This window comes from Symphodus melops (assembly GCF_947650265.1).
Source record: "Symphodus melops genome assembly, chromosome: 10".
NCBI lineage: Eukaryota > Metazoa > Chordata > Actinopteri > Labriformes > Labridae > Symphodus > Symphodus melops.
This window is the reverse complement of record NC_136700.1, coordinates 11,800,178-11,823,264: the sequence shown is the minus strand read 5'-3', so window position 1 is coordinate 11,823,264 and position 23,087 is coordinate 11,800,178. Positions and strand designations below refer to the sequence as shown.

At 43.1% G+C, this 23,087-nt stretch overlaps 2 protein-coding genes across 3 annotated transcripts; one reads left to right on the top strand and one right to left on the bottom strand.

Moving 5' to 3' along the window:
* The first annotated feature begins 229 nt into the window (after nucleotides 1-229).
* On the top strand, nucleotides 230-14,775 carry mnta (MAX network transcriptional repressor a). 2 transcript variants are annotated; one of them, XM_079354948.1, is made up of 6 exons: nucleotides 230-562; nucleotides 3,603-4,188; nucleotides 4,558-4,599; nucleotides 4,966-5,077; nucleotides 11,602-11,794; nucleotides 11,942-14,775. In XM_079354948.1, the coding sequence occupies exons 1-6, from the start codon at nucleotides 490-492 to the stop codon at nucleotides 12,751-12,753; spliced, it is 1,818 nt and encodes a 605-aa protein (XP_079211074.1). In that variant the 5' UTR covers nucleotides 230-489; the 3' UTR covers nucleotides 12,754-14,775. The 2 variants fall into 2 exon arrangements, with proteins under 2 accessions (XP_079211074.1, XP_079211075.1); XM_079354949.1 differs by lacking the exon at nucleotides 4,558-4,599.
* Nucleotides 14,776-14,886: 111 nt separating this feature from the next.
* On the bottom strand, nucleotides 14,887-22,641 carry septin4b (septin 4b). Its single transcript, XM_079354950.1, has 12 exons — nucleotides 22,464-22,641; nucleotides 21,575-21,922; nucleotides 21,146-21,242; nucleotides 20,937-21,023; nucleotides 20,719-20,842; nucleotides 20,417-20,551; nucleotides 19,536-19,653; nucleotides 19,309-19,410; nucleotides 18,670-18,766; nucleotides 18,365-18,527; nucleotides 17,991-18,087; nucleotides 14,887-16,450 (listed from the first exon to the last, which is right to left on the bottom strand). The coding sequence occupies exons 1-12, from the start codon at nucleotides 22,611-22,613 to the stop codon at nucleotides 16,382-16,384; spliced, it is 1,587 nt and encodes a 528-aa protein (XP_079211076.1). The 5' UTR covers nucleotides 22,614-22,641; the 3' UTR covers nucleotides 14,887-16,381.
* Between the last annotated feature and the right edge of the window lie 446 nt (nucleotides 22,642-23,087).

Here is a 23,087-nt window from a genome sequence, read left to right as displayed (position 1 = left end):
GTTGAGACAAAGTGTATCAGCAGCCATAAACTGTTCATAAACAGGCTACATTATACTAAAATAAAAGGAAATAGACATTGGCGATCATGCGAGTTTGACACCAGTTTTACAACCCTGGCGGACGTGACTCAGCGCGTGCGCTGGAGCTTCACGTCACCTGATCCGGGTCACTTGTCCGTGTTTTGTTGTTTTCTCTCTGCTGAGAGGTGCGTGGTGGGTTGAGCGTGTCTGACTGTGGGCGGTCACAAACGGTGCATGATTCACAAACCTTATTTGTTCCCCACTACTTTGAGCGCCATCTTGTTTGTAACTCTCCTACGTAAGTGGTAGAGTTTCTACCGACTGGGGGGCGGGGGGGTATCCGGTGACCATTTCTCCAGCCTTGTACTGGGAGCCTCTCTCTCTCTCTCTCTTTATAGTGCTCAGGCGCATTTGCTTTGTCGCCTGTCTCTTGTCAAAAATAAGCCACAGTCTTTTAAGTGGACAGAAATGAGCATCGAAACGCTTCTTGAAGCAGCCAAGTTTTTGGAATTGCAAGCCCAGCAACAACAGAAAGCACGTGGTAAGTTGGCATTTTATTGAAAATAACGTTTTTTTTTTCTTAACAGCGTTGGCAACAAATAATTACTACACGTGGAAACACTCAACAGCTGAGTGGAGTAAAAGTACATGTAGTAGTGAGTGAAAGACCAGACAAGTTTAACGTTGCATACAAGGCGCCAGTCATGAAATACATACAGCAGGCTTTGCAGATCACCAGATTTTCTTTTTGCATTGAAATATCATCTACAAAATGTGTTTCAGTATCGCAGTGACATTTTACTTTTACTTTCAAATTCACTGTGGTGTGTAGACGCATTGCAGGATAGAGTCGCCTCTTTTAGGTCTTAACTGTATCTTAACATAAATCTTATAAACACACACACACACACACACAGGGCTCTGCGGTATCAGGGGTTACTGCAGTGAAACCTGCTGCATAGACCGTGTTGACACAGACGTAGACTGTGCGTAATCGTTGTTAAGTCCATAGAGGATTTCTCCTCCTGCTATTGTCTGTGTATTCATCGCACTGCTACCAAACATTTAAGTCGGAAAAAAAACAAGGGGGGGGGGGGAGTAAAGGGCGGTGGCGCAGAGTAAGCCAAGCATGTTTTACATAATGACCTGACACCGTCTCCGGGGCATCTATTATTGGGCTTCCCTTACGTCTACCTGTGTTCAATAATGTTCCACCCTGCATCTAAAAACGACGTTTTGTAGTTTAAAAACACCGTGTTCCTTCAGGTTTAAGTCCGTGTGTGTTTGTGTCCTTAAAAAAAACTCCCTTGCCTCTTTAGACGCTCGTGGGGCTTTGAATGTCTGTCGATGACGTGTACCAACCAGCCGCGCCTACATGTAAAGCTACCGAGGGGGGTCGGACCCCGCCCCTTTCACCACGTGCGTGCCGGGCTACCCCTTCCAAAGAGTGTTTATGAAGAAGATGAGTCACTACTGCACGCAGAAAAATCCACGAAAAACAATTTTGTATGTTAAATGTCCAAAAAAAAGGAAGAAAAAAAAAACAGGTTTCTCTTCCCCTTTTTTCCACTATCAAAACGAATAAAAGTAAACGTGCAGTGAGCTCAAATTCTTTAAATTTAATACAACTTAATTGCCAGTTAAATTTTATGTTGTCCAAATGTATAAAACACGTAATTTCCCTGTGGTTGTTTTTACAATACAGCAGTGATATTTGAGTATAGTGATTAATGGAAGGCTAAGCTATGAAACATCGGAACACATCCTTCGACTGTCCTGCGTCCATGAACAATAATCACCTTTTAAACATGGGGTGTAATCTGTTATCTCCCTCGTCTCAACATGTGGCTGTCTGCCAAATGGGCTACCTTGGTATTAGTAACGTTCTATAACATGTTGTCATTTTCAATTTGAATTAAAAACCACCCAATTTCCAGTTTAGCACGAGAAGATAATAGTTTAGTGTAAAGGTTGTGAATGACAGATAGATACTTTTATTGATCCTGTGTAAAAATCAGTCCCTAGAAAGTGAAGCTATACTCGGTGGTTCTATTATCAAGGATCATGAACTAACCCTAACTAATCTTCAGTGTCAGCAAAAGTTTGAAATCAGTTCAAGATATAATTTAGTTAATTGATCTCTCCCACCAAGACAACTACTAGTTTATTTGGTACATTATCGTTTCAATTGCTGTATGAAAAAATCCTTAACATTTGAACATTGTATTCCATCTATAAAAGTGTTTGCAACCAGCCAATTCACAGTCTCTGAAGTGCGCTGCTGTTTTTCACCTTTATCTGAATGACAACATCGGTGATATTCAGAGCGACTCAGAATGAGAGTTCCTGCCTCTCCCAGCTCCTCCTGCCATGCTGCATTGAGAGAGCAGAGTCCTCCCCCCTGCCTCCCTCCTTCCTGCTACTGTAGAGCAGGTCACTGTGTGCAGAAAGTAGGCCAGTGTTTCTGTGTGCTGCTGCAGTTATATAACGTCTATAGAAAACCCTCTTGTTTTTATAGGTGTTATAAGTGAGTTTTTATACAAAGACGCTGCTCGGCCTAATGTGTGTGTCGGCACCACAATGCTAAAGGATCTCTTGTAATGGGGCATTCAGCATCTAACAAAAGCTGCATAGCACAGCGGCCAGAACATCTTGTTCTTTTCTACTTGTTTTGACTTTGAGGCAAAGTAATGCCACTGCAGCGTCACAAATACACCCAGCAGAAAGTGAAAGCCCTGACTGCTGGATATGATACTATGAAACAGGTTTTATGCTACAAAGAGCTGGAAATGTCCACTTCCTTTTTCACATAATTCTCACATGCTGATAAATGATCCATGTCCCCAGGCTTTGATTGACTGTTCATGTGCGTGTGTATTTATGTTTGCACTAAACCAGGGCTATTAAGTGACTGAACTTTGAACTGTTTAACTGTTAGACTTTTACAGTACAACAAAATGGTCATTTTCAAACAAAAATGTCAAATTTGATGGAACTTTGTTTAACAGTATTGGTGTCATTGGTGCAAAAGTGCTGTGCAGAATTATGAAGTATGCAACTCCTGAAGCGCTTTTCTTTGACTACACATTTTATTGTATCAGAAAAGTGTTGATCATTTTGGAGACGGTACTTTTTAGTGAACTGTGTTGCATTATAGACAGACAGTCACATTTATTCTTAACATAGTATTTTCTATGGAATCGGGGGGTTCCCTTTATTGTGGCTTTTCTACAGAAGTAAAGGAGAGCTGCGCCCACCTCTACTGCAATAGGTGCCAGTAGACTGTGGCTGGGTTAATTTACAGCAGGATTTATCTCTATTAGAAGTACAATCTATTTCTTTGGAGAGCATTAGGCTTTGTAGGATTTTTGTAAATGTAAAAACAATACTTTTAAGTCTCTTAATCGCGTTCACTTATGAACTCGTACATAATAGCGGGAGAAATTCAGGGGGATACATCTTGCTTATCTGATTGTTCACACATGCACCTCATCACAAGAGACTATAGCTGTACCTCAAGAGTGTACAGGAAGAAAGTCTGAGCAGTTTTCTTCTGTTAACCCGCCTCCTTTTGTCCACAGAGGATGAACTGAAGGAGAAGCAGCGGCTGGTGCAGCTGGCAGAGCAACGGCGTTCTGATGTGAACTATAACACAACCATCCACACCAACAATGTTTCCAAAGCAGACGAATTCCGCATTGAGTGCCGCCAGGCTCCCATACCGCCCTCTCTGCCGCCCCCCTCCATGCCCATCACTGTCATCCCCATCCCTGTTGTCACTCCCAACCCCACAGGCTCACCCACCCTGCCTATCGCAACACTCTCCCCTCCTGCCGCTCCCCCACCCGCTGCCACTCTGCCACGCTCTCCACAACCCAAACCCGAGCACCCGCCCTCTGCGCCGACCAACAACCACAAGGTGATACAGAACCACCTCCAACAGCCGCAGATCATCACACCGACCAGCAATACTAAACTACAGAAGCAGACGCACCCTCAGCTGGTTCAGCGCTATTCTGGCTCCATCGTCTCACCCCCACAGCAACACGCCTTACTCCCCCAGCTGGGCCCTGTGCTCCAGCAGGCCCCTCTACAGAACGGCCCCATCAGCCGGGGAAGTCCTCCTGATGACGGCCGCCAGCTCGACAACAAGAAGAGGCCTGGAGGGTGAGTGTAAACACATTTACTTGTTTAGAATCAAAATAGTGGTAAGGATTTTTTTATTTTGCAAAAAATGTATCCGTCTGAAAGGATTCACAAGTTTTTTTTTTGTTTTTGTTTTTTATTTTTGTTTTTTTTTTAGCTTCCTAATCCCCAATATTTAACATTGTGCACCTATTTTATTAGTTTTTTTTTTTTACTTTAGTTTTACTTTATATCGGAGATGCACAGAAGAAGCTGTCACTAGATTAACTGCAGGCAACAAAGTATTCCAACTCTTTTTTTTTTTTTTTTTTTTCTTTATGTTGAGTCTTCTCTTCACACTGCCCTTTTTGACACCAAATTCTTACTGTGCTCTCGTTTGTGCTCTTACAGGGCAGGCACAAGAGAGGTGCATAACAAGCTTGAGAAAAACAGGTGGGTTCAGCCTGTCTACCATAGGGCCTCCTTACACAGTGAGAGATCCCAGGATATTTGTTACTTTCCTATAATAGTGTACCATCACACAAAGTAATGTCATATTGTTCATATGGTCTCCATCTGAAAGGTTTGAGTTTACTCTTAAACTGACCGATGCTTTTTTATATGATTTGTCACTGTGCTATTTTTTTTTTTTTTTTTTTTTTTTTTTTTGCAAAGCTTGATGTTTTTTTCTTCTTTCCTTTTTTTTGTTTTTTTTTTGTTTGTTTACGTTGTGTTGTTGTAATCACAAGATTAAAGCCGAGTGAAGCTTTTACCATTTGTCCGGTCTAAAATCCCCCATCTGTGTCTTGTGTCCAATAGACGAGCACACTTAAAGGAGTGCTTCGAGACGCTGAAGAAAAACATCCCGAACATCGACGAGAAGAAGACGTCCAATCTGTGTGTGCTGAGAAGTGCACTGAGATACATTCAGGTGAGCTGCTGGGTTCGACCAAGTGTTGATCGCTTCATATGCGCGAGTCATGGGAAATGTAGTTTGATGTCCGCCGGGGAGAATAACACTGCACATCAGAGAGTTTCATCATTTATTTCATACGTATCAGGAAGGCCAGTGCTCAAAGTACTTTTTTATCCCTTTTTTGTAATGCGAGTTTCTCGGGCTGCTGTGAAGATGCAGGTGCATTAATGCTGGGGGAAGCTCTTTGAAATAAGAGCATACTCTAATACAAAGTGTTTGGAAAGCGCAGCCAAACAAAATCTACTAATTAAGGAGCAGCTCTTACCACTCTGCTAACTTTGTGCTGTGTTTGTCACGTATGCTTGTGAATCTTGCTGCAACTTGTTTACAGAGACACCTGGGACAACTACTGAAACTCCATTCTTCTGTTGGAGTAAAAAAAAAAAAAAAACATTTATTAAAAAGAAGCATGTTGACAGAGCTTTCATATGATGCAGGAAACACAGCTATGTCGTAACTGATCAAATACACGAAGGAGAAGGAAGCCTTTTGTGGGCGCGTCAAATCTGTTTTATTTTCAACGAAGTGTAAAAATGGAGCTTTAGCGAAGGGCTTTCCATCCTCCCGTCCTCCTCGGGAAACGTTTTCATCCAATTTCGTTGCGACTCTGATTTAATTTTAAGGAATATCTCCCATGTCCACAAGCGTCTCACCATGTGTTTGAGTCGGGCACTTGCTGAGTTGTAAACAGCTGGTGCAAAGGTCCACCACTGACCTAGTTTGACTTATCCGACTGTTGAGTGTGTCCCAGCGGGTCGTTTTTCTCCTATACATAGATACTGTAGGGTGGCAGCTTTAAATATTAGGCTCATCCTGGACAGTTTAAGAAGTGTTTGGGTGTAATTGTTTGGATATTAATGAAATGATATTCCAGCTTCCTAGCAGAGTTTTCTTCTTGTATTTGTCGTGTGGCTGGAGTTTGCAGTCAGCACTTACTCTGCTATTTTATTCGGATAACTATGCACGTTAGCTTACGCTCAGATTCAGTGTGCACATTGGCACCTCTGCTTTGTCATTGCATGGATGAAGTATGAAGGGAACCTGTTGTGGTTCATCTGTTTTGTCACGGTGTAGCTGTGTTGAAGACTTACACGTGTAAATGTTGCGGAGGACAGCGTGCTGCTGATCCAGTGAGTAGCAGCAGTCCTGTTGTGTGTGTGTGTGTGTGTGTGTGTGTGTGTGTGTGGAAACTAGGACAACGTGGGTGCAGAGCTCATCACCCAATCTCCCTCCCTCTGCACCCTCTCTGTGTGATTAAGCAACACAGTGCTCAGCGTGCTGCCTGCGGCCGGCCGACTGACCGGCCTCTCAACAGTCGAGCTGGAGACGGGGAGAAAAATACTGCACATCCTCAGGAGGCGCATCATATTCAAAGCAAGTCTTGGGCTGTAGGTCTGTAGGTCAGATGAGTTAATCAGCTCTTTTACGTTTCGTCTTGCCTTCCTCTTCGGCACACCTTTAATTGGCCTGACTGGTTGTTTAGCTTTGGAGGGGTGTGGTAAGAAGAAGGGAACTTAAGGTCAAAGGAAGGTAAAACAGAACCAAAAAAAAAAAAAAACACGTGCACACGCTGTCATCTTGACATGGGGAGTGACCTGCCTGCACACAGCTCTCTCCCTGAAAACTGACTCCTCCCCCCTCAGGAGAGGATCAAACAAGAGGCTTTAGACTCCACATCCCGTCATATTTCATTTATCTGAAACTGTTGTTTTATGTGTCGAATTGAAAAGTATATATTATAGTGAATGCCATAATGGAAAGTTGTTTTTCAAATCATCTGACATAGAAAGTCACTGGCTTGTAGTTCGACTTTCACTTCCTCATTCCAGTTCAGTTTAAAATGTCTCTGTAAATTTGAGCTTAAACACGATTCCAGAGAGCTGGCTTTGCTTTTTCACAATTTTGGACTTCACATAAACGGGGCTAAAACACTATGTACCATATCTTGTTTCTAAAGGATCTCCCATGAGCCCGTAGCGTTGCTATGAAAGCCAAGGCTGTAAAGTAAGCCCTGGTGCATCAGAGCTCCTCCTCTCCCCTCCCCCCTCCTCCTCCTCCTCCTCCTCCTCCTCCCCCCTCCATCCTGAGTTTTTAAGGCCACATGAGCAGCAAGCACATGGCTAGCCTGAGCCGCGTGACGTCATCCCCCGTGCTGGGCCTCCACCCAGCACTGCAACACGCAGCACTCGTCGTAACATTGGGCTTAGCTGCCAGCAGCAGGGAGGGAACATTGAGCGGTAAACATTAGGCTCGGTTTACTCCGCGCGCTTCATTTCCTCCCTCAAAGCCCACTGAACTTGTTCCTCCACTGCTTATAGAAGATTTCACTAAAGGGGCCGAGGAAGACGGATATGCGTTTAAGCATTTTAAATAACATTTAAATCGGAGAGCTTAACTCGTCACTTCTCCTGAGAATTGCCCTCTGATAAAAGCATTGATTGCTCTGACACATCAAGATTCGTTCAGCCTTGAACATTAAAGATAATCTGAGCGTCGCTGCGGTCAAATTCTATCATATATAATCATATTTCAAGGTTTGTCTCTGTGAATTGTCATTTGACACGCTCCTCTTTTATGGGTCTGAGGTGAGATTGGATTTAAAGTCGGTGTTCTTCATGTGTTAAGAAGTACTAGTGTAAGAATCATTCTCTGGGAACAGTATGGTTTTCCTGGGGGAATATGTATTTGTATGTATTTTGTTGCTCAGGTGTTTTTAAAGGGGAGAAAACAACGACATATCACTGTGGACTTCATGTGCAGAAGCTTGGCGACAATGAGGTAACTAGGTCAGTGAGGTTGTACACAGAAATTCTGTAAAAGTGGGATCTATGTATGCAAAGACAGGCCTTTTATTGTTGAAAGGAGGCACCACGTGAGGCTCACACTTCCAGCTTGAAGGCACTGTAAGACAAGGGAGTATGGTTACGAAAGTGTCACAAGACCTCCTGAAAAAGCAGCCTGATCAGTGAACCAGGCCAGGCAGCGTGTCTGCAACGTGGCCTCCCGTGTTCCTGGCCCTTTAAAAAAAAAAACCCAGCCTTGTGCCGTCTGCTGCAGAAATGAGTCAGTGAGTACAGCTTGTATTGCTCTCTTTCAATCCCCCGCTATCTGCCCCCCCCTCCCTCTCTCGTTCTCTGTGGGGCCATGTGCTCGGCACTCGCATTGCTTGTGACAGCGTTTGAGCAGTGTTTATCTTGTGCGTGTGCGCGCGCGCACACACACACACACAATGCAGCCGAGCCCTGTACTGATCTGGATTTTCACATGCAAATAAGACCGAGGTGCGCAGGGAAACAAAAGGTACGCGGCACCTTGTGTCCTACCAACCTGCTGACATGATTAACAGGCTGATGAAGTAATGCAGGATGCATCTGTGACAATCAGGTTTTCCTGGTAAACCTGAGACTAGCTGTTTTTTTTCTTTTTTTTCTTCAAGAGACGAGCTCCAAGCCACCATGAGAGTTCAGTGTGTCCCTGTGTTTGCCGAGCCTTTTCCATCTCCATGAGTCATAGTTGGAGGCATGCACAGTTGTGGTTCCACTCACGTAAAGGCTGCTGGCTAAACGACGATGCTAACAGGGAGACAGCCAACCATTCCAGTCCACGTATCACATATTCTGTCCACTCTTTGTTACCGTACTTTCTGCCTTTTAAGACAATCCTTTTGAGATCGATGAATAATGACATAAGTGTGCTTAATGCGTGTGTCAGAAAATCAAATAATACCGACCAGGTCGAGTTTCAGAAGAACGACTCTCTGCATGCCTAAATGCTTCCACGGGAAATTACAGAGAACATAAAGGAGCGCACACTCACAGAGGAAACCTTAGGAAGGTTTTCAGCTGTTTCCATGACAACCAAAGACAGGGGCATTTCAGTACATCGTGAGTGGAGACTATGGATACTGTTGACGTATTCCGGCTGAGGAACACAAATCAGCAGCTTTACTGATTGGCAGACATCTGTGTCCAGCTGTTTTAATGAGTGCATGTTAAAGTGCACATGGTCTCCATTCATCAGTAACGAGCCAAGCAGCCTCTAAATTAAAACGTGTTTCCACAATATGAGATTGATCTGCTTCCAAAGACTGTCTAATACAATGACTTCATTGTTTGAATTTTTGTGCTTTTTCCAGAAACACTGGACCACTGTGTGCTGGTGGAGGGCTGATCTGTCTCGTTTGTCAATTATAAATCCTCATTAACAACACAGTTTGATTCTGAATGCTGTATACCAATATAAGAGAGAGAAAGGGGGAATATCGGGGCTGGTATGAAGGGAGGTCTTTTCTAAGAGGATTATGCATTTTACACAAATAAATTCTAAACACGGTTTGCTAAACAAATGAATTACAATTAATTAACACAGAGGGTGTACTAGCATAGCGGTTCATACGTGTAAAACACACAGCAATGTTTCTGAGATGGGCTGATAACATATTGATTAGGTTCTGATGTTAAAGGTGTTCAACAGAGGGTCAATATGTCACACGAGTATACAACTCGGTCATACAATAACGTCATTCGTGGGAAGATTGCTGTTTGTGCTAAGAAAAGTTTCAGCTGTTATTTCATGATTGGCTTTTCATCAGGATTTGCGTGCAATCAAAGCAGCACTCTTCAGTTTAATAACCAGATTAAAAGCTCATTTATGTGGATTTAATGAGGCTTAATTGGGTTCTTTTCATGTCTTTCCTCTGCCAAACTCAGACATGAGCAGGACTTCCTGTCAGCTTGTATTTGTTTGTCTGTGTGTGCGTGTGCGTGTGTGTGTGTGTGTGTGTGTGTGTGTGTGTGTGTGTGTGTGTGTGATGGAACTGAAATCAGCCCACATGGGATGGAGTCCAGGCCCAGACTGCTTGGCCCATCACTTCTAATCCTGGATAAGGACCAGAGACAGGTGCCGAATTACACAAGGCCCGCCTTTTGTCCCCCTTTGCTATTTATGTAAGTTTGTACAGTAGTTATACAAGCGCTGTTCACGCTAACAGGAGTCTATGTACATCACCACTTCAGCCACACGCGTGATCGAGCCTTTAAATCCCCCCGGTCCACAAACACAACACCGTCCACATGTACTTTGAACTGTCTCTGTCCCGCTCACTCACACGTCCACAGGGATACACACACTCATCCTCGGTGGCATGAACACCAACAGGAAGTCCACTCTTTATGGCCCTGAGTCATCAGGTTGCTGGTTACAGATTTCACACAGTGTCATTTCCTTATAGCCTCTCCCACCCTGAGGCTTTATAGACTCTGTGTTGGATAGTTTGTCTGATGCAAACTTAAAATAGAGAAAATAAAAAGACGTGTATGACTTCAAAACACTCGTCTCAAACTGCATTAAGTCCAGCAGATCTATACAGCCAAATTCAGCGGTTAAGGCTCGTCCAAGTTACGTCTTTAAAGTGCCCTCCTGTTGCTGCGTACGTACAGGGACGTTTGGCTCCGTTTGTTTGGTTTTGCCTCGTGTCAGCTGACCGGTTCAGGGAAATTAGGTCACAGAGGACTACTGCCTGGAAGTACCTCCTGCCCCTCCCTTTTACATACTTTCCTGCTCCACCTCCTCCTTCTCTTCTCACCCTGTTCTTTGACACACAGCCTCTGGTCACAGCTTTATTTTGAACTCATTATTTGTTGGATTCCTTTTAATATTTGTCACCTGCAGACCCACAAAGACGGGTGTCAGCCGTTTGTATTTTATAGCAACAGGTTTCACCGTTTCCTATGAAGGAGTCCTCTGGTGGTAAATAAAGACGGAATCACCAGACTTGAACATAAATTGAACGAGCATATGCTTCCTTAGTTGTTTGACTGATGGTTGATATTGGATGTTCTTGTGTGAGAAAGATGCTGCTGCTTCGTAAAGAGGAGGCTTGTTTAAAGGGCTGTTAAGCGTCTGCGCTGTTGAAATGGTGGTAGTGTCATACGATGTGTTCAGCTAACTTTAGATACAGAATCAATATTACCTTTTTAGTAAAAAAAAAAAAAAAAAAGACTTGCTCTTTGAGTCCCCTGTCCTGTGTGTTGGTCGATCACCATTCTTTTATCAGTCATAGATTTGACTACCTGTGACACCTGTCGTGTCACAGGTGAAGCTGATGGAGACACTGAGCCAGGCTGCAGCCTGATATAAATCACAGCAGACACTAGCCTTCCTGCTAATAGTTTGTTTTATGATCTGTCAAACCTCTTTAACGCACCACTAATTAGGTAAATAAATAACTATTACAGAGTCAAACAAAAGACTGAAGCTGGAAACATGAGCATGAGGAGGATTCGACACCCGTCGGACACATAATCAGCAGAACTACGGCTTTACAAAGACCAGCTTTATCCTAGGATTGGTTTATTGAATTTCACAGGACGTGAACTTCACGAACCGGTTGTACGACGCGTGTTTGCCGACAGCTGCTTACACTGTCCGCTCGAGTCGACGATTTTATTTTCTCACAATCTCGTCTCATCGCCTTTCAGACGCTGAAGCGAAAAGAGAAGGAGTACGAGCACGACATGGAGCGACTCGCCAGAGAGAAGATCGCCACGCAGCAGCGCTTAGCAGAGCTGAAGAACGAGCTGAGCCAGTGGATGGATGTGATAGAGATCGACCGTGTGCTCCGACAGACGGTCCAGCCTGAAGAGGACCAGGCCTCCACCTCCACTGCCTCAGGTGAGGTTAGCAGTCAGGGTGGAAGTCATCGAGGGCTTCAGGGCTGCTGCTGTATTTACATAATACAGCTACACATTTCCACATTTGATTTTCGGTGCCTGTAAAATAAAAATCCTTTGTTAATATCGAGTGACTTGTCTGTTACAGAAGGTGAAGACGTCATGGATGACGACCTCGAAGATGAGACTCCACCGAGACCGCAGACTGCCTTACCCACTGTTCCTCAAAACATGAAACCAGAGCTGCACAAGAGTGCAACACCCACTCAGATGCCCACCCCACCACCCACCATAACCACCACCTCTACCTCCTTCATCACCCAACACATCTCCATCCAGCACAAAGCCCCCCTGCACCAACCCATGCTACAGCCACTGCAAGTGAGCCCTCCGCTGATGGTGTCCAAGCCTGCAGCCCCTCAGACGCTCGCAGCCACCACATCCAGCAACCACAGCATGCCCTCGCAGCCCCTGATCCCCACCCAGACTCAGATGGTGACTGTGCCGAGCATACACCCCACCGTCATCGCCCACGCTTCTGTGTCCCACCCGTCTGTCATCCAGGCAGTCAACCACGTCATTCACGGAGGGGGTGCGAAACATATCGCTCACCTGGCTCCCTCCACCACCACCAGCTCGGTTCACCTCGCCCCCGCACACCAGCCCATTGGTCACATCACAGTACATCCAGTGGCTCACCTGAGCCAGCATCTACCTGCCCTCTATCCCCAGTCGGTGGCTGTCACACAGCCAGCTGTGGTCGGTCACATCACCCACACCCTGAACCACGCCCACCATCAGGTCAACGGCTCTGCGCCGTGCCAAACAACCACAGCAATAGTTGGCAAGCAGACCCAAATGGTGACCCACCACCCGCAGCTGGTGGGTCAGACGGTGCTCAACCCTGTGACAATGGTGACCATGCCCCCGTTTCCCATCAGCACCCTGAAGCTGGCCTGAACGCAACCAACAGGACCACCGGGCTAAAGGGAGGGGACACCCCTTGACAGGGGAGACCCACAGGCCTCAGACCAGGCCAGACCAGGCCCCAGTGAGGGCAGGAGAACTGCTGGGCACCGCACTGAGCAGGAACAGAGATTCACTATCATTCAGAGACTGTACAGCTGTTATAAAGAGGGGAAGACAAAAGTCAGCCCTCTTTCAGTACTAGTGTATCTCAGTATATGCAAGTCTTGATCCTGAATTAAAGATACGCCAGGCTGCATGTGGTTGATAGCCATCATGATGAGTTGTAAATGGTAATATACAGTGCAAGTTAAGACCGTGGCGCGCCATCCATTGCTGCAGATAAGAGAGGTTGTTTCGTCCACATGAAAGCACCCTGGTTCAGAGTTTATGTACCTCCTAGCTGTTGGCTTGACTTCTGCGTGTTGTGGATTAACCAACAGTACAAGATGTACTCAAGAGGCGATGTCAGGTTTCGAGGACTATGACTGTGAAGTTTCAGAGTGCTTGACCCGCCATAACCAGCAGCACATTGGGAATGTGATTTAGAGGAGCTCCTCCTCCCCAGACGAGGCACATGCTTCAGAGTTTGAGCAAAATCCCGGACTGAATTCTACGCTCCTGAAATGGAGCTGGAGTCCGTCATAATGCTGCATACAGCACTGGCTCCCCCTGCTGGCTGTTTTGTTTAATGTAATGCAACTGTTCTCTAATTCTGAAAATACATTTGGTGTTATTGAAACATCCTCTTGAAAGTTGAACAGCTAAATTAAAAGAAACTCTTTGTTTCTATCCTCTAGAATGTTCACCTCAGATATACTGGGGATTGTTCACACACATCTACAAATTCAGTTTTTTTTTTCTCCCCAGATTTTTTATTATTTTTACAAAATGGGACGATGTTGTACATCGACATGCGCCCAAATGGAAACGCGACAGTAGACAGAGGGCATCTTCGTGCTCGTCTTCTGGGAAAAAAAACCAAAACCAAAACAAACTTAGATGCTGATTGAGATGAGATTCTGCATAAAAGGGACCACAAACACACACACGTAGTAAGGCATGTTTCATAGCAGTCTTGTTGGGATATGGTAAAAGAATGAGTGTATAAATGTTGTTATTGCATAAACTTGATGGATGTTTTACAAACAAGAGCCCGCAGCAGTGTCGTCAGTCTTCAGCGAGTAGATGGAAGTCCTTTCATCCAGACTTTGGATTAGGATCCCTGTTTTGTGATACTAACAAAAAGAACAATCAATTTGAATCAGTTATTTTTTTCTTGCAAAGACTTTAAATTTCCAAAGCTACCACTGTGAACATTTCTGTTATAGTCACTGAGCAGAAAATCTGCAGTTTAGCAAAGCACTTGCTAACTTGGCAACATGCTGTTTTCTCCTAATGAAACCTGAATGTACTGACCTGTGAAAGGATGTGGAGGAGCACGCAGCTGTTATGCCCCTTTGCTTATACTTCATTCAAGTATTACGTGTATGTAAAGTGTAACATGTAAAGATGATTTTGTATTTTAAGATTACCTGTTGCTTGTTTCATGTGAAGAAGAGTTTTTTTTTTTGTTTTACCTGGGACCATGTATCGTGCTGTATATCAGGGGATACCAACACAGACCTCGTCTATATTTGAATCTGGCCCCTTTCAAACTAATTTATTCAAATGTTTTTGATTCTGATTCAATATGATGACAGCACACACTACTTTCTTTAAACTCAAAGGTAAACAAACCTTTTTATTCACATTAAGATAGCATCCTGAATGATTAATTTTGGACTCATTGTAGCAAAACAAATAGTTTGAAACAAAAGAAACAGGGATTGAGACACTTGAAAAAGCAACAATATACTTGTATATTTTCCCTATGGAGAAAGTTTAAGTTGTATATAGCCTGTAAATGTTGGGCTGCATTTAGATCTGACTGTATTATGTTTGAAGCTTGGGAAGATATGTAAAATGACACATTTATTAAAAAGATAATTAATAAATTGTATTACATTTACAAAAGTCTGGATTGGTTTTTTGAACCTGGAAAAAAAACGTATCTGAACAGTCAAACACTTTGAATATTTTGCGATTGAGGAGACGGAGAAACAGGAAGTAGCTGTAGAAGTCAACCAGTGTCTGATCAAAGAAGTGGCATTTGATCCTTATTTATTACAATATTTGAATTTGTACATTATGTCCTTTCCATCCATATTTAATTTATACATTTTTAACATAAATATACTTCAACAATAGTAACAAAACTCAAATTTAATAAAAAATACACTGAGAAACCAAAACAAATCCTGACTGTGGGACAAGCTTGAGGAATGTTTTTTTCTTTTTTACAAAACAAAAGGTCACCACATGGCTGAGTCATTCAAATGGTTAGAGCTTCAAAATGAAAAGCCAGAGTATTGTATTTCACCCAATAGTTTTGATCATTTCTCTTTGAGAAGTGTTTTGTGTGAAAAGAATGATGAAAGTCAATAAAAAAAAAAGTGTTTTGCCTTTGGTTAGAAGCTAAACATTAAGTAAACATCCAACGTATGAGTTCCCTTAAGGGAATGATAAGAACCACCTAAAACATAAAGGAATCAATTTCTTTTCCACATTTTCCCCCAACAATTAAATATCTTCTTAATTAGTTCAAATAAACTATTGATCTGTGTTCATCTGCAATCTGAGATACCTTCAAAAAACATGCACAAATAAATACACTGCATGGCCTTTGATGCAACCTCCCCTGCTCACTCATTTCATGCAAAAAAAAAAGGGTCTCGTCTGATCAAAGTCCTAATGCCCCCCCCCCCTCATGATTTAGAAGGTTATTTCAGCTGACTCTGACACAAAAAATTTTTTTTGGGGGGGGGGTAATTTCTACAAAAAATAAAAGACCCGTCCTATCAAAAGAATTCTTTCAATGTTAGTATGGTGATCTGTGAGCATCACAGTGAGTTTAGACTGGCCAACACTGAGCACAACCTCAGAAACATGCTGACAGGCAGCAGAGGTGGCACATCAGAAAAACGTCCTGATAAAACAAAAAACATCACATCACCTTAAGTAAAATGATAAAACAATCATCCATACAGTAGAACAAATTTTAAGTGTTTTCTAAAAAATTAAATTATTGCAATATACTATATGCATGTTGACCCTCGAACATAATAATAATAAAAAAAAAAAGTCCTTGCGTCAGAAAAGTGTGTAAACAAAATCTGAGCAGGTCACCAAATGAAACCTCATATCAGAGCCACATCAAATAAAAACCCTGTGATCAAAGACTAAATAATGTTCCAATAACTGAAACACCCATACTATTACATGAAACTGAAATTCAATCAAACATAAGCATGTATTGCTTTTGTTATAACTTTAGACACAAGAGAAAACAGAAGAGTGAAGGGTGGAGTGTTTTTGCAGCAGTGGAGTCATAATGTCAGGCTCTTGAGAGGAAGAAGGGAGCCATTACGCTGCAAATGTCATCTTACCACCTCCTGCGGATCCCTGATCCACATGGACACATAAGATGTCAATGTTCCAGAGAGGAAAAAAGGTTTCTGGGGGTTTTGTTTTTTTAAGTCCCAGTATAATGACATGTAGAAAGTGTTGATTCTGTCCTGTGTTAATAGGCCTCCTTCTGAGTGTGCATTTGATCCTGGATCCTCTGCAGCATCTCCTGCATCCGCCTCAACTGTGAGAAGAAGACGAGAAGAGTGTCAGTAAATTCCACACTGCATATCCACTTTTTATACGAGCGAGTTATTTACACATGAGTGCACACACAACAGATCAATAACAGTCGGAAGCCAGTCAGCTCTCTCTCTATCACGTGACCTGTGCTGAACAGCTGCAGGGAACCTGCGTCATCCCCTTCACTCAACACACATAAAGCTCGGTTATTCGTTAATATCAGAAAGATAAGAAGACGTTTTCTCCCAACAATCTTGTCAGAATTTAAATGTAAGCGCATTTTAATTGTACTGCCTGTGCTGTGGTGTTGTTACAGGAGACGTTCATAGTTGGGATTGTTATCTCTGTTTAACTATTTTTTTTTTCTTCTTAAGTATAACAGTACTTAAAGTACTGATCATGATCTCATTTATCACATGTAATTTGGTTGATTACACATAATCAGGACACAGTGCAAAAAATACTCATCAGTTTCCCACAGCAAACTGTGACATCATAGAATATTTTGTTTCATACGATGAGCAGTGTGAAGCCCAAAATATGAATTTGATTCAATCCAAATTCTTATATTTGAGATAGTCGGGGCATACAAAGTGATTCCTTTGACAGGAACAATTGATTATCGAATTAACTGCCTTATAATTCAGTTAGCTTGACGGCTGCGGTTCTATTTTCATGTTTGTGATGACTGAAAACAAAAAAAGAACAACTGAGATGAAATGGTTTCTTTATTTGTTCAAATAAAATCGATGAATCGGGGTTGGGGAGGGATTTGAAGGACAGCTGCTGTGTAGATTACAGTGAGTGAGCTCATGCAGTATGTATGATCGGGAACATGAAGGGAATAAAATATACTTCTTTTTAAAATAAAAATCACATCTTCCATGAGCTTTAAACCCTTGGGTTTATACTATTATTGTTGAATTTCGTTAATGTAGTAAATTGTATAACCCAAAGGTTGAAAGTTGTTTCAGATGTGGATTTATCATTTCCCAGTCGAAGGTTCAAGGTATGGTAACAAAAGAGTAGAAAGGAGCTTCAACATTTACAAACACTTTAGTTTGCTCGTGCAGCCCAAGTCTCATTTCTCAAAGACACCACAGGTTGAAAGCAACATATTCGACACATTCATTTACTGAATCATCAGTGTTGCTTAAAATGAGACGTTACCAGCATGTAACTGTCCTTCTTGCAGTATGTGCACCTCTATGTGTCCAACTCTTTCCTAACCAGGGTTCAAATGTCACTGGACATGGAAGAGTGAGGGAAAAGGGGTTTTAATCTACAGTCAACAAAAAGTCACGTTTGTGAGGCTACTCAAAGTTAACCTCAGAAAACACGACCTAATCAGAGACTTCTGATGGATCAACAGAATGAGCTAAAGACACTCAGAGGGCTTCATCGGCCATGTGGTCTAAATGTGTCTCTGGAGCGGGCATAGGCTCTGAGTGCTGGAAGTGCTCTGAATTATGTTCAGACTCATGGTGCTCGTGATCGTCATGTTGGTGGTGCGAGTCCGGTTCGTGGTCGGCGTGCCGTACCTCCTCATCTTTCTCTCGGATGAGCTTTTCTGTCTCGTCTCCAACTCCTGGCACCACGGGGATTGGGAAATCTGTGCCGCTCTCCCTGGTTAGCTTACTGCAGAAAGATGCAGTTTGCAGAAGAATTAAGTGTTTTAAGAAAAGGCTGAAAAGAAGTCCAGTGAATATATTTCGTGTAATGTTTTGGGTCAAACTCCCAGAACAAAGTACAATCCTCAATCTAATCAACAACTCAGGCAGTCCACCCTAAAGCTGCTTCCTCGTCAACACTTTCCTGACCTGGCCAACAAATAAAGAAAGGTGCTTTCCACCATTCACATTTTCTTCCTAAAAATAAGATATTCTTATCTCTAGAAACTGTCTTCCACACTTACTTGCGGTTGCGTTCCTTCACCACCATGCGGGTCATGCTCTGGATGCACTGGGCTCTGTAGTTCTCGTAGTGAGTCTCTCGAGTCACGTCCTTCAGGTCTTGCATGTGTGTGCGAACGAGCATGTTCCTCAGCTTCACAAAATCACAATGTGCCGAGTTCTCAACTGAAAACATCAATGTGAGGATCAATTGTACGTCAATAATGAAAAGTATCGAAAAGTATCGTAGTATAAGTAGCGTTTCTTGAGCCTAAAGATAAGGCACAACATGCAGAACTTGTGATGAAGCAGAAGAAACAGGGCATACCTTCTACGATGCCCCAGGGATAAAGTCGTCCTCGCACCCTCTTCCCTTTGGCCTCCACCACTGTGTTGCTGCCGATCACAGCGAAGGGAATGCTTTCCTTGTTTGGAGAACCCAAAATATAATGAATTAACACAAGAGGGACTGAGGATGAGTGTGTTCTGACAGATAGACCAGCGAGTAACACTGCACAGGCTATTTTTAAAACTCTTTCCCCTCCACTTTAATCATACATTACTTCCTTCATTTTTAACCATTCATTATTCAAACTTCTTTTATACCCACTTCGCTGTACTCCATCAGAGGTGAGACAAGGACAAATACACCGACACACTGACTGTATCCTGGTTGCCAGCTCGTAAAGCCAAAACAGCAAAGAACGGCTGACTCATCAAGACTGTGTCGTCGGTCGTGGACTGAATGCTAAGGTCCTGCATTAAACTGCCTCTACATCACTTCTGTCTATTAGCCAGGTATTTCTCTTTCGATCATTGTTTAGTTCAGGAAAGTTAAAATCCTGATGTATTTTCTTTTGAAAACATCAGGATTTCATCTTTGTCAAACACCATCTGTATAAAGCCTGATCTGTAGAGAGAAAAGGACAGAGAGAGAGAGACATAGTACTGTAGCTCTGGCTCTCACCTTCAGCTCAGTGTCCTGCTGCTTAAACTCCTCATCTTCATCCGAGTCACAGTCAGGGAACTGGTAGATCTTGATACCGTATTGCTCGATCTCTTCTCGGATCTACAGGAAAACAGACCATGGAGTTTAAACGTGTATTGTGGCAGTGCAGGATTCAAAATGTGATCAGTGATGATCAGTGAATATAAAATGTATTTGTTCAATAAGTAAGGCTTAAACAGGCTTGCCTTTATTTTCTTTTTCTTGACCTCGCTGGGGGTGAGCGTGTCAGCTTTGGCCAAGATGGGGACGATGTTTACCTTTTCATGAAGAGCTTTCATGAATTCCACATCCAAAGGCCGGAGACTAGAGGCAATACAAAACAATCAGACACATCAAGTGAACAGACGTGTGATACCTTTAAGTGTTGAAGTCTAGTAACATGACATGCAAAGTTGATTCTGATCAAGAACCAGTTGTGCATTTTCTATTTTTTTTGTTTTTTCTAAAGTGTGACTATATTTGTTTGTTCTTGGCTAGATGACGTTGATTTCACCAAAGGTTGTAATACTGCGTTGTGTTTCTCTGGCTTTAAGTGGTGGCAGACGTTTGCTCTCTGAGGTGACCTCTTTGAGTGGAGTAATGGCTGGAAGTCTCCAACAGAGGGAGCAATGTCTCCGTCACTTTGACTCACATTGAGACGCACACTGCAGCATCACTCCAGTGGCTTTATTTGTTCTGTAATGAGCACAGTGATGTGGAACAGTGCATGTGCACAAATGCAGTGAAAAGTGCAACATCAGCACCAAGCACAAAGAATTGATCAGAGAGAAAGTAGTGCACTAGAAATGAATCCACCTGAAGGCAGTAGAGAACTGCTTTAACTCTCATCAGGAGCCAAGTGCATTAACAATTTATAGGGCCGACTGCACTCAAAGCATACACCAGTTCTTTTTATTATTTATTGTCCCTTAATTATTTGTAATTATGGGTTAATAGAGGCTGTGAGTCTTTTCAGACAAATTCTCACTGAGACATTTTATACTGCGGCAGAATATGGTTTAATATTCCCCATTTATTAGGAGTAATAAATAAAGAGAGAGAAAGAGAGAGCGTAGGTTTGTCGTACCCATGACCAAATGGTGAGATAAAATATAGGCAGCAGTGGACACGATTGTCCTGGATGTTCTTGCGGTTGAGGCCACTCTCGTCCCTGAAGTACTGCTCAAACTGCTGGTCAATGTAGTCAGCCACAGACTTCCAGCTGGAGCGGAAACACACAGGGACATTCTGTCTCTGAGGCAGTGCACTCTGAGGAACTACTGCACATTACTTTTTAAACACAACTGAGCTAAAAAAAAATGTTAGAAAGTGGAACTGACTAGTTTGATTTGGATCAGGCTTTTTTTTCTTTAATATTTAGATATGTACCATTCAGTGTTGTTAACAGCATCCCCAAAGCCAGGTGTGTCCACAATGGTGAGCTTCAGTTTGACACCTTTCTCCTCTATATCCACTGTGTGTTTGGTGATTTCTACAGTTTGTGTGATGCGCTCTGGGGAAAGGACAAAAACAAGCCCTTGTTTTCAGTATAAACTTTCATATATTGTAAAATTAAAACCAGGCAATAAGAGGAAAACAATCCTCACCTTCAGCATTGAGCAGCTTCCTATCTTTGTAAAGATCTGTGAGAAAGAGACTGTTGACCAAAGTGGACTTTCCCAGGCCAGACTCTCCTTCAAATAAAGAAACAACACAAAGAAAAAACAGCCAAGTGTAAGTTTTTGATCAGGCGTTTCATTATGGTTGAAGTTGGGCTTAGGATCAGATGTCAGCTAAAGTGAAAAAGAGGATTTACCTGCCACCATGAGCGTGAAGTCAAATCCTTTCTTGACTGACTTGCGATGTACCTGGTTTGGCAGAGTTGCAAAACCCACGTATTCCTTGTCCTGGTCCTACAAACACACACAAGGATGAAATTAAACATCTGGGAAGCACACATGACCCTGAAAAAAATTATGTGTTGGCTGCATCACTTTAACTTTCAGAAGAGTTTAAAACACTAAACGTTAACAACACAACCAAAGCAAACAGCAACAGACTCCGATTCACAGCCTGTTCAACCGAAATAAAATAAAACGGTTTATCAAACGACAGTTCTGCCTCATCTTGCTCATCAATCCAAAGGCAAACTGTTCAAAACTAAAACAACAAATTGCCTGTAAAGCAGAGCTAAACCCCTCAGATCTTCTCTCTTATTGTCTCAATACTCTGCTCCTTGTGTTACCTCGTTATTGTTGTACGGGTCATATCGACCCCATGGACTCTTGGGTCTGGTGGGACTGACGGGGGACGGCAAGTCAAACTCCACACTCCTGTTCTGCGGTAAACTGGGCTCAGAACCTGAGTCCGACTGCGCTCTACCCGCCACTGGGGGGCGCAAATACGACGGGGTATGGGGGCGATCTGGGCCCTCAGCTTCCCCGTCTGCATCATGGGGCTCAAGGCCATGTTGGTGTTGGTGCTTGTGGTCATGGTGATGGTGGTGGTGGTGGTGGTGGTGGTCATGGCCTCCTTGGTGGCTAGGGTCGTGCATAATGTTCTCCACCTCTGAGTCGTCTGATTGGCTCGAGTGCTAGAGAGACGCCATGGTTGACGGGGATGGATGAGGTAATAGACGGTGAGGGAAAAGACGGGTGGATCGACGACATGGTGGGGAAGGAATGGAGTTTCAGAGGGCAAACACGCAAACTTTTTAAAATGGTGTAACATAGGCTATTCAGCTGTTTTTCACTCTAACATACTCAACTAAATTAGATTAAATTAGTTTTATATTAAATCTGTTAAACAAACATTTTATGAGCAGTAATAAAGCTGTCAATAAAGTTCAAATAAATGGAGCCTGTGAGGGGATACAGAACTGAAGAGACTCCAGTTACCACAAACTATAGTCTCCCTGCTAGTTGAGTATACAGATAAATAATGCAGGGGCTCTCTAAAGCAATGAGGTCATTTAAATTCAGCTGCTGGTCCTGACTTCTATGCGCAACATACATCAGCTGGAGAGTGATGTATGTAGGATGGGTTGTTTATGCTTTGGAGAACAAGGCTTGACTGGTAAAGTCGAGTTGATGAGTGGACTTCTTTTAAAGAGTTCAGGTGTTTTTCTTTGGTACCTGTTCAGCGTCATGATCCCTACTGTGATTAGCAGAGGCGGGGCGAGAGTGATGCTCGTCTGACGAAGAGTGAGCCTCGTGGTCACTGTCCGCCATGGCTATCGGGGCTACAGTACACTCTGCAATCTCCAACCATAAGGAAGCACACATGGTGGAAAGGTGGGGAATGGAGGTTGTCGCGTAAGGAAAAGGCGACACCCAGATAGTCCGTCACAAAATCCGGTGCAAATAGGGAGCAGGACAACAAGAGGGGTGAATATGTGTTCAGACGAGACGATTAAGACAAGAAAGAAAATAAAAAATTAAAATGATGAAACAAGGCAAAGGAAACAATAATAACATACCATTGACCAGAGGAAATGGTATGACGGCAAAGCAGATTAGATGAATGAAAGATGATTGGACGACGCATAATGGCATTCCGAGTGCAGTCGCTGTCAGTGTTGTCTCTAAGTACAACATCGGTACAATGAGTGCCAAATGTTATTAGCGTCTCTGATATCACCTTATTCAGTGTTTCAGGAACTATTAAAAATGCACCAGTGTCAGTGGCAGCAGGTAAGATTATCTGTGTCAGCTGCAGTTACATAATGCATGGAGTCATTAATAGTCTGCTAAAAATGT